The 12,106-nt window shown below is 37.5% G+C and overlaps 1 protein-coding gene across 2 annotated transcripts in view; it reads left to right on the top strand.

Moving 5' to 3' along the window:
* LOC23687518 (tyrosine 3-monooxygenase) overlaps positions 1–6,525 on the top strand; it is a 98,392-nt gene extending 91,867 nt beyond the window's left edge. For both annotated transcript variants that reach the window (XM_011495191.2, XM_021840599.1), the window contains exons 7-8: positions 965–1,091; positions 4,052–6,525. In XM_011495191.2, coding sequence (XP_011493493.2) covers positions 965–1,091; positions 4,052–4,453 — 529 coding nt within the window. In that variant the 3' untranslated portion in view covers positions 4,454–6,525. The remainder of the gene's footprint in view (positions 1–964; positions 1,092–4,051) is intronic.
* Positions 6,526–12,106: the final 5,581 nt, after the last annotated feature.

Genomic DNA, 12,106 nt, shown 5'->3' with positions numbered 1-12,106 from the left:
CCCGTCTTGCAATTCCATTCGTTCGCCAGCTTTTGATGTCTTTCATCAGAAGCGCAACTTTTTCTCTACACGGAAATGATTTCCCTCCGGAGCAGCTCTGGCGCTAGTTCCTGGCGGAGGGAACATTTTCCCCTGCAACAAGTGTCACCCCCCGAACCAAGGAGTGGCGAACAGGAACAGAAATAATTGCCTTACCCGACCTTCTAGAAGTGGAGAGGTTCAGACGTGCTACTAAAACAGTAATAGCAAGCGATACAAACTCAATTAGGCGCGCTTTCGCTCGTTGTTCGATACTCTAGGGAGGAATTGTTGGCACTTTGGCGATGAAATTTGTTCTTTTTGCTTACTCCATAAATAGATTTCAATCTCAATAGAGAGCGTAACTCGAATGGAAAATTGATTTTCTCAAATTGAAGTCTGGAAATCAGAATATTAAAGTTTTTGGATTGTTCTCGAACAATTTCTATTGTTTTTAGGTTCTCTGTGAATTGAATTTTCCAAAATACTCTCAACACAAAGACTGCTAGTAAATCAATTCGATTCTCTTTATCGTCAATAAAATCATTTTCGCCCTTTTGGAAAAGTAATTGAGAAATTGCTAATTTTGGCTAAATCGCCCATTGATATAGCCATTTACGTAAACATAAGGCCTACTTTTCGTCAGTTACCTTTATCGGCTTTCCAAGCAAGTCAAACTAACCCCTTTTTAAATCGACAAAACCACTATCGCCCTTTTGAAAAGTATAATGCTAAAAAGTAATCAAAGAGATCGAAGAATTGCTACGTCTCGATGAGTCTCCCAATGCTAGGACAAACCATGGCGACTAAATCCCTTCGTTTCGTTTGCTACCTTTATTACCTCCTTAAACCCTCTCACCCTACCTTCCCCCTTGCCACATTCTCCTTTCATGAAGTAACAAAATTTCAATCTAATCCGATTTTCCCTTTTTCCTTTCAATTACAGCGACTGCATCCACGAACTGCTTGGCCACATGCCCCTGTTGGCCGATCCGAGCTTCGCTCAGTTCTCCCAGGAGATCGGTCTCGCCTCGCTGGGCGCGTCGGACGAGGAAATTGAAAAGCTCTCTACGGTAAGTACACTCCGATGGGATATGTTTAACGATGCTTGGAGGGAAGAAACGGACTATTATGAGTTTCGTTGACAACGGATCAGGAGGCCAATAACCGACGCCTTAACCACCTTCTGTTAGGCTTTCCGATATATTTTTGGAATATTTCATCAACGATAATCATTGAAAAGTGCTATCCTTAATTGATTTCAAGTTACTCGACTGAAAACTTAATATTTCAAGGTAGAAAAATGACAACTTCTTTGGAACCCACAACATAAATCACTTGATTAAATGTATGAGTTACTGAAATTTCAACGGATATGGCCATTGGGGACATGTTTGAACACATGCCATGTCCCTGAATAGCTACGTTAGCTATTGTTACAGGTGTAGATCCCGGGTTACGAACTGCATTATAGTTTGGATGACCTAGAACATCCAAAAACTGTCACTTGATATGTACATAGCATCCAAAATCACAATTGAAGGTAGTTGAAAGAATATCTCAGGTTTTTGTAGCGAGGAGAGCCATTATTACAAGAGCACAACTTGAGAATGAGAACAGTTTGGAGGCATGACCTTAAATATAATAGAACCATGGTAACTAGAAGCCAGAATCTGGGAGCTAGAAGCTTTAAGCTAGAAACTAACTAGAAGCTAGAAACTAGAATTCTGGAAGCTAGGAGAGGAGCCATGTAGTAATACTTAGAGTTTGAAGTAATATTTTTACAAACATTTCGAACAGCGAATAAGATGGCGAAGAACATCGAACAGATTTCCAGACCCGGGTAAGCTCATAGTATCCCTAAACTTAGAGAACTTTCAAGTCTCTTTTTCAAAGAAAGGAAAATTCAAACACAAAATTTGAATCTATTCGGATTCTTACTGACATAGGTATTTCTCGACCAACAAATTGTCAATGTAATTTCAAAACATAGAAAATTGAATGACTCGAGTTGAAGAGTTCACTTCAACACTTTTGCACATCCTGAGACTTGCAGTCGATCAAACATATAGCAACAAAACGTCAATACTATCGAGCAGTTAAGATAACTTCCAGATTCAAAAAAACCATTCATTCTAAATTTGAACTAATGTGTTCTAAGGGCCGTTCTCCGTACGATGGTACCGTAATTTCGGGTGAAATTGATCACCTTTCACTGTTTTCCATGTCTGTTTTCTATGATGTTGCCAATTCCAAACAACTTAATGCAGGAAAACAAGTACGACAGTGAGCCTCATTGATTCATATACTCAAATTTTCATACAGTTGTGATTTTAGTGCTGAAAATCGTCTCTAAAATAAAAAATCAAGGAATTCCATTTCGGGGTGAAATTGATCACCTGTCAAAACCATTATTGTTAGTTTTGAAAACAACTTTCATTATTTAATTTGAGCCTCCTGCTTGCCAAATTCTTAAGGCCCAAGTAAAAATTGTGAAAAAGTAAAAACTGAAAAAGCAGTTTTCTCTTTTTAAATAGAAAAATTGAAGAAAATAGAAACACACAGCTCTTTTATTTGCCAAATAAAAAGGCTGTGTGTTTTTATTTTCATCAATTTGTTGTTTTAAAAGTAGAAAACTGCTTTTTTCAGTTCGGACTTTTGAGCCATTTTTTCTTGCACCTTAACAATGCATAATTTATGGAAATAATAAACAATTAATTTTCAACAATACCGCAGAAAACGCCTAAATGTAGGCAATTTCTGAAGGAATCTTCTGATAGCAATAAAAAATTCAATTTTTACAAGAAAATGAACAAACTGGTACGAATTTTGATGATAAAATTCGTTTTGGGGATATATTTCAAGCATCCTTACAAATTTTCAGGTTGACACCATGTCCAAGTCCTTGTTCAAAACTATAAGTTTATTGATGTCTGCCAATACCACACAGAACACGATTATGGAATTTTCAATTATTTTCATAGAAATAAATATTCCTTAACACAAAAAGCTTCACAACATGCAATTCGACAATAGTTAAGACAAACAACGTTCATTTACATAGGTTGCATTGATTTCTGTGCTCTATTAGAGGGAAATAAAATCGTGTGACACAGTGATCAATTTCACCCGAATTTACGGTAACTCATCTCCAACAGTGCAGAAGAACGATACCAATGACTACAAGGCAGTTAAACTTTCTCTGATGGCCACAATTTGCATATCGCATGATAATCGATAATGTTCGATCGATTTCAATACTTTCATTGACTCATTTCATGCTATTATAATGTGTCAAACGTAAATGTCAACTTCAAAACCCTATAACAGCAAAATATCTTAGGCTGGCGAAACCTATAACTTGACAATTGCTACGATTCATTCCATGATTTTCTGATTTCCCATTGAAGTCTTGCTGATGTGATCGCTCGTAATAAGGCAGTCCTCCACGCAACCTCAACACTTCAAAGAAATCCTTCAACCAATCGACTCAGAAGCATTCTAGAAGCCATCGATCGCACGCACCCTTGAATTGCGCTATTTCGATCAAGTGGACTTCGTTCACCTCTCGCGCACACAGAGATCCAATCCTAATCGCTTCAAAGCAACGACCCCTCCACGGCTCACCCCTCTTCCATGCAGCCACTACCACCTTCTGGCCAACGACCTTTTCTCATATTCGACGATCACTCTATCATCGTCTCGATCGTCTGCGTGATGATTGCGATTCACTTTCAACCTGACATTGACTTGATGGCGTTGATCGATCAGGTTCGCCCGCCGCCCGGTTTCGCGTTCAGTAGGTTAATCGCGCATTCGGTGCAGGTCTCGGCCGATTTACGGGGCGTACGCGCAGTAATTGAACCGTATACGAGCCGTACATACGCGATGAGGGGTGACTGCAGTTATGACGGAATTTTGATTCGGTTGATCGCTGTTTTTTGGCCAGATGACGGTTCACGGTTGCCGGAATTGGCCGAATTGTTATGACTTCCGTGATTGATATGGGTTTTATATTCTCTCTGTTTCGCAGGTCTACTGGTTCACCGTAGAGTTCGGTCTGTGCAAGGAAAACAACGAAGTCAAGGCCTACGGTGCCGGTCTGCTGTCGGCCTACGGAGAACTGCTGCACGCCATCAGCGACAAGCCCGAGCACCGCGCTTTTGACCCGGCCAGCACCGCCGTCCAGCCCTACCAGGACCAGGAATACCAGCCAATCTACTACGTCGCCGAGAGCTTCGAGGATGCCAAGGAAAAGTTCCGCCGCTGGGTCTCGACCATGTCCCGGCCATTCGAGGTCCGCTTCAACCCACACACCGAGCGCGTTGAAGTGCTCGATTCCGTCGAGAAGCTCGATACCCTGGTGTCACAGCTCAACACCGAAATCCTGCATCTGACAAATGCTATCGCCAAGCTGCGACAACCGTTCTGCTAAAGAGCTGCACGAAACTACTGCGAATCCTGTGTCGTCCATCAGGTCCGAGTGCCATCGGGTTGTCGGAAGCCCTGCAGAAGTTCGAAAACTCGCTGCAGTCTTTCCACGTATCGCCCCGTTCAGGCACTCGCGAGCCAAACTAACCCCAACGAAGCAACAAATGACGAACGACCCCGGATATACCAGATGGTTTTATTTTAAACTACTATAACACGATCAACAGCCAAAAACTGCAACAGGTCAACAACAGTATTCTCACACCTCTCTATGGGACCCCATCCTGGGACGCCAGGATGAAGCCCTCAATGCACAACCCTACGGATCCTACAAACCCATCCCGTCCCACGCGACGCAACAGATCACACCAAACCTCGAGGTAGCTTTCGTTCATATTTTCCGGAGAATATGAACGATCACACACAAGCAGGAGATCAACCGTGCCCTCAAACCGGGGTGCGGTAGACGAGACACTTTCAGGCCCAACTTTTGGAATTCGAACAAAATTTCGCGATCTGAGTGTTCAGCGAAATCACCACAATCCTACAGTTCCAAACAAACATCATCTGACAGGCATAAGGTCCACTGTTGCGACCAAAACCCCCTCAATTCCCCTGCACCCAAACCCTACCTTCTATTTTATATTTTCATAAAATATCCCTAATGTACATCGATCATTGTAGAGTAGAGATACTTTGTAGGAGCCTATCTTTTATTTAAAGATTCGTAATTTAAGTATTATTTACTATTTAAATTAGCGGTAAATCTTAAATTATTCCATTTTTGAGCTAGAACGTGTTGCAGCTTCTTCTCTTAGACGGCGTGGAGGGCCACTCTCGCTCCGGGCTTCTTGACTAGGGGGAACACGACCCGTCAAGTGTTCGCGGAGCCATCCATCGATCCTTCCGATCTCCCACCCCACAAAATCCCCCTTCCGCAAATGAGTGACTGCTTTTGTGGGCATAACACCATTCGGATTGGGGCGGGTTGCTTCGGACGCCTCCGTTAGATCCCTTGCCGGCGACAATCCTCGCAAAAGAGCGGTTCGGACTCCCCCAAAGAGCTGTAGAGGCCCCTCCCGCGATTAGCTAGCGGAACGTGCGCGCGAAACGTTAGATATTAATTGTGAATCAAACATCAAAACACATCAAACAGCCAAGCCTGCAACCATCCTCGACTGTCATTAATCTCAAATGTGTTTGTTTTTTATTATTATTTTTATACGAAGCAAAAATTTTATATTTATATTTTTTACCTAAGCACAACCACACTCTCAAACGAGTAAAAAAAAAATCATGACAAAAAAATCTATTGCTATTATACACATCAACATGTGCAGCAAATCTATACCTTTATTAGAATATCAATAAAAAAAACTTATGTAGATCTACAAAAACTAAGTCCAAAATTCATCTATTCCAGCCCAGAAGAAAACAAGCATAAGTTGCAAAAGCAAAGCAAAACCATTGTTGAGAACAATACATCAAAAAATAAAGAACAAACGTATGTGTCTGCGATATTGTATAAGATTTAAGGAATGAGCGTTATTTGTTGTTGTTGCAAGCAAACAAAGCGAATGAGTTGTAAAAAAATCGATTGATAGAAAAACATGTGAAACGAACATTTGTGACGAAATAATCAGTGGAAAAAGCAAAACATTACCCAAACCCGTCTTTATCATTTCTCTACTTCACAAACTGTCTCAAAACCCATGTTCCCTATGTTGATCCCACTTTCGTTCCGATATCGAAAAAAACCTTCCCAGTTGATTTTGGTTGTCTCGGTTTGTCTTTGTGATGAAAATGATCAAAATACTCCTTTTCGGTTTAACCTTGAGAAATTTTAATTCTGCCATTTTTTTCGGATCGATAAACATGTTGCTACTCGTTAAGGCTTCTAGAATCTAAGACGAGAAAAACAATTCTCAAAATACAAGGAAATTGTGGTTGACAAATAAAAACAGCACACTGAACAAAACAATAAGTGAAATCAATCGTAGTGAAACATATTGGTGGTATATAAATCAGTATCCGTCATTGCTCGTTGAAGGAATGTTTAAAAAAGTTATGTGCATATGATATGATACAACAGAAGAGCATACTTATTTACGCTGATTGTTGAGCCATTGTACGGAGGATATTTTTAGCAAGAGCAAATACATCAAATAAATGAATTGAAAAATAGATAGAAGGATGTCCTTACTTTAATCACATCCGTCAGAGGGAATCCAGATGTTACGTAATTAACAAGGGCCATTCGAATTGACAACTTCGCATCATGACCAACATTCGATAAGTTTCTGGCCAAATCGTGGATTTCTAGTCAAATTCTTAACAGAATCAATAAAAAAATTATTTTTTTTTTCTTGCATATTGTTTGCAAATTTTGTTTTACCAACTAACCTTAGAGGTTTGTATTATGTTTTTTTTTAACAATAAGCACTTCGCATCTTAATATCGATTAACACAAAGATGTGTTAAAATATTCAACAATTTTTTTTATAGTTCAGAAATTGGTTCACTCTGACTTAGTACCGACCAATTGAGACCTGAAAGATACTAAGTGCATTTATTACAAGGTACCTAAATGATTTTTACCAATAAAACTATTAGTGGATCCTTGATGAAATCTTTGGAAAATTCCAAGCGAGTTTCTTGACCATAATCCTTACCAGATCTTTGGCTACTTCCCAGTAAACACGAACTCGTATAAGATAGCGCATAAGAGTACAAATGTGGAGGCGATATACGTACATGCACCATAAGGATCCATGCAAGATGTACGTATATCGCCTCCACATTTGTACTCTTATATCCCATCATATACGATGGTGTGTTCACTGGGTTAATAAACATAATATTAGCATTGGTATTGGTGGATTCTAGGAGAAAAGTACTAATTTTCGATTCACAACAATTTTGAGCTTATTTTCGGATTTCCATACAAAGCCAAGGCCAGAATCGTATAAATGAGTTGAAAACTAGTACTGGGTCGAAAATTAATGCTGTTCTTTTCTATATTTATTTGGATAGCTTTGTAAGCTTTTTTTGTTTTGTTCTTATAGAATGTTGATTTCAATATTATAGAACAGAACTTTTTGAAACAACATCGTGTTTTTGGATTCAAAACTAATCAGTAGGGTACGGGGCAAAATTTAAATTACTCGTTTTTGAGCATTGCTCAATGTTTTTTAATTAAATTTTGAGGATTGCTTCCCTTATTGTTGTAGGTTCGTGAGATTCTTGATGTAGAAAACTATAGTTATTCCAGTTGAACAAAGTTATTCCAGAACATCTCTTTGTCAGGTAGGGGAAAAAGCACACGAACTTCCTTTTAGCACTCATTTATTATTTTAGGGGCCCAAACGCAAAGGAGTGTAAATGACAATTTGGTCGATTTTGAGTTAAGTATACCAAAAAAAAAATCTACACTTTCCAATGCTATTTTTGGGCGATTTTACGTCCAATAGAATAAATAACATAATTCGTGGAAGATTGCTCCCATACATTTTGTGTGGAAAGAAAAATTGGGAAAAAATCTTCAACATCGATTTGCCCAAAACTTTGATTTTGTCACTTACACCCCTTTGCTCTTAGCCCCCTCATTTGGAAACGAATTTTTTCATACTAAATGTGCACAGACCCGTTATTTGTAATAATTAACGATACATCAGAAAATTCAAAAGTGTATAATTAACCTAGAATAATGCTGAGGCCCCCAAAAATTGAAATTATGGCCATAGCTTACACAGGCTCATAAATTATTTTTAAGCGAGTGATGTCTATGTTTACTGTTTTACAGCACTCACTAAGCCTTAACAGACGTTCCGTTTTTTTTTGCAAGAAAATTCATATTGGAGGTCATCCAAATCGTCCTGAAATTTGGGTCCTTATGATCTACCAAATCCACTACAGTCTATACTAGTCTAATACTCGTGAAGCATTCTCTTTCCTATATGACTCGGAATGTGCACTGCTATGAATATTGTTAGTTTTGGGGCTTCTGAAGGCCATTGAAGTTCTGGGCATCAATTTCGTCATAGAGCTTGACTTTTTGTTCAAACTGAATGTTTTTAGTACATCCATACATGGTTTCGAAACTCTGTTGAATGTAAAAAAATGTTTATGAGTTTATTGGTTGTACTATGAGTTTAAAATTACTCTGATGACAAGATCAACAATATCTATTGAATCTACTAGTGCTGTTTCTAATTTGTTTACAAGATTTAATATTGCCGATCCTCTAGATACATTCGCAAAGCTTTAGAATTGTCATGCGGATATTCAAGGGTACGGCGCGCCCCACAAATTTCAACAATATCATTTCGTTCCCTTAATACTACAACGAGATAACTCGAAATTTCGATTTTGGAGTTCATATTGTCGAAACACAAAGCTAAATTAAATCTGCCAGCCATTCACAGATCATAAGCGTGTATTCAAAGTAAACAAGTAAGAGATTACTTTTCAATAACATTATCTGAAATTATCCTTGTGAAATTAACCTTGTGAAACGGCCATATTTTCAATATTGAATAGTTCGAAATTTAAACTTTCGAGTTTTCCAGTGATGCTATCATCAAGGGTACGCAAAAACAATGTGGATGCAATTTTTCTCTTTATTTAATAAGCAAAAACTTAAAGTGACATTTTTCATCAAAAGTAAGTTTATTTTGTATACAGTCAAACCTCCATGAGTTGGTATTGAAGGGAACATCGACTCATGGAAAAATCGAGTCATGGTACAGGAATCCTTAGGTAAGCTGTTTTGAGGGACCATCATAAGGACTGTTCATTTTATAAAGTGGACACCTTGTGCATGCTGTATCTTTTTAATTTATCATTGAAATTTCAATCGGTTTTCTGCACATCGTTTGACTAGTATTGTACAATGTTGTGATAATACATTTTTTTTTCAAAATAATTAAATTTCACACGAATATGGAACATGATTATTATAAGAATTAGAAACGGTCGATTAGAACGGTCGATTTTTGAGGGTTATCAAAATCAATGCACTATGGGCCAGGGACGCAATCTGGCGGGACAAAATTAATAACTCGGTAACGAAGCGTTTGCGGTTGTTAGTGTCTTCGGAAAAGTTGTATGTAACAACGAGGACCATCTACTGACATAAACGGATAGTTCGTAAATCGTCCGCATATGTGGCGCCGCAATCTAACTAACTGTGACGTTCTAGAGACTTGGCATGTTCGGCAAAGTTGTTCATATTAATAAAACAAACAACCCTCTCGAAGACGTCAAACTTCCACAGCCTACTGTTTTCGAGTTTTTAGCAAAATTAGAGAAAATAAGTGAAAAAACGATTTTTTTTTCACCGAATTTGACATTTTTCCAAATAATCATGCCATATAATATTTTTTGCTGATAAATATATGGTCGGCATTAAGTCAGAGTGGACCAAGTGACATTTTTGATATTTGGAGAAAAATGGGTTTAAAGACTAACACTCTGTAATTTTTGAACTTGTTTAAATTTTGGTTCAATATTCCTACACGTCTTTGTGTTACTTTCAAACAATATAATGTGAAGTGATAATCATGAAAAATCATAATCCAAACCTCTGATAGAACGATTTTTTGATGGACTATGTGACTTGGTCCACTCTGACTGAACTAAAGACCACCGTTCAGTGAGTTGGTTCACTCTGACTGAACAATTTCTTGGAAAATAACAATCATTTAATGCTTGCATGGTCAAATTGGGAGCATATCTCTAAGATGAACAGATTATCAAGACCATTCGACACCAGTATCGTAAATTCTTAAATAATCCATATAGTAAATACCGAAATCAGTGGCATTACGAAAGCTTGAAAATTAAGGTTTCGCAGGGTCAGAGCATTGAAGACCAGAAATATTCAAATATGCGTTCAGTCAGAGTGGACCAAGTGAAAATACCGACGAAGTGAAATAAAAAGTGAGTACCGACCAAAATATGCTGGTCCAATAAACGGGTCCTAGGACATGCCATACATACACCATAGTACTACCATAAACTTCTATCGGACTCTGACATTTAGTAAAAAAAAATGCAATAATCAATCATTTTATTGCTTTTCAACACTTGGTCCGCTCTGTCTGCACAGAATTTGTTTCAATTTCTGACCACCCATCCGAATATGGTAAATGGTCAAAAATCAAAATCAAATGCATCTAATTAAGTAATATTTATGAGTTTCTACTGATGGATAAGTAGAAGAATGATTCGATGTCGAAAAATTTGACAAATCTCCTAATATGCTTTTCATTTCCTCGCATTTCTCATCGCGCTGATCATTTTCGCTGTTATGGTAATAAGCTCTTGGTCCACTCTGACTGCACACTTTTATCGATTTTTATTGATAATCCAAAGTAAATTTATTTCATATCTCTTGCAGTTTACAGCATTCTTCAAATCTGATCAAATTGTAACGTAGGTAAGGTAATTTCGCATCTAATGAGATAATAATCCTATTTTCCCAAGTTTTGTACTTGGCCCCCTCTGACTTAACGGCAACCATATAACAAACACAAGCTCTGGTGGAAATTTTTTTAATAATACGACGCATAAAATTTGAGAAATAATGGAAAACCTTGAAAAATAGAGCAATTTTTGAACCTTAATATCTCCAAAAGCGCAAAAAATCGCAAGCTCAAATTTTGAAGCAACATACAACAATACCTGATGAAACGAATGTCAAAATTTCAGAGAGGTATATTTTGGTGTTTTTGAGATTTTTTAATTTGTTTACAATTTTTTTTCATTTCGCGATTAATATTTTCGTGGCAAATATTTAAGTGTATTTTAAAATTAGCGGAAAAATATAATTTATTGTTTCATGAAATTATTATATCTGCTCACAGTACAAGCTGGCTTTAGATTACATCTCGAATTCGTTGTTACAGTTTTCCGGAAGCTCAAAACTTAAGCAAACTCGGTGATTAAACATATATTTAAGGTTAAACAACCTAACAGTTCTCAAAATCGAAGGATAATCTCCAAATTGATACCTTCGATCTATATTCTCTGCATCGAAACATCCAACGATCAACGCTCTTCCCGCTTTAAAACAATTCTACAAGCTCCGGACAAGAGATAGTACGCTCTGAAATTTTAGTATTCAGAGATATCGACATGAATATGCATTGAAATTTGATTTTCCGTATTGAAAGTAACCCATTCACAAAATAAATTGCTCACCTCGAACCATGATGATAACAATTAACTGACACATGATCAAGTTTTTCATGGCATACTATATCATTTGAATTATTGAAGAAAAGCAAAGATGTACCAAGTTTTAATTTACACTTTCATCTACATTACTCGATATCAACTCAAGGAACTGCTCCAAAACTGAATTTCATGGCTACTATGATGGCTTTTTAAATAGTTTTCTGATAGTTTTTGTTCCACGACTCGTTATTGCTAAAAGTCGATCGTCCCTTCAGATTGACTCATGGAAATTTAACAGTATTGGAGTAATATGATCATTGTAAAAAATTGAAATATCTCAAAAACACCAAAATATACCTCTTTGGAATTTTGACATCCGTTTCATCAAGTATTGTTCTATGTTGCCTGAAAATTTGAGCTTGCGATTTTTTGCGCTTTTGGAGATATTAAGGTTCAAAAATTGCTCTATTATTCAAGA

The sequence above is a fragment of the Aedes aegypti genome, chromosome 2 (assembly GCF_002204515.2).
Source record: "Aedes aegypti strain LVP_AGWG chromosome 2, AaegL5.0 Primary Assembly, whole genome shotgun sequence".
In the NCBI taxonomy this organism is placed as follows: Eukaryota; Metazoa; Arthropoda; class Insecta; order Diptera; family Culicidae; genus Aedes; species Aedes aegypti.
This window is presented reverse-complemented; position numbering and strand designations above follow the sequence as displayed.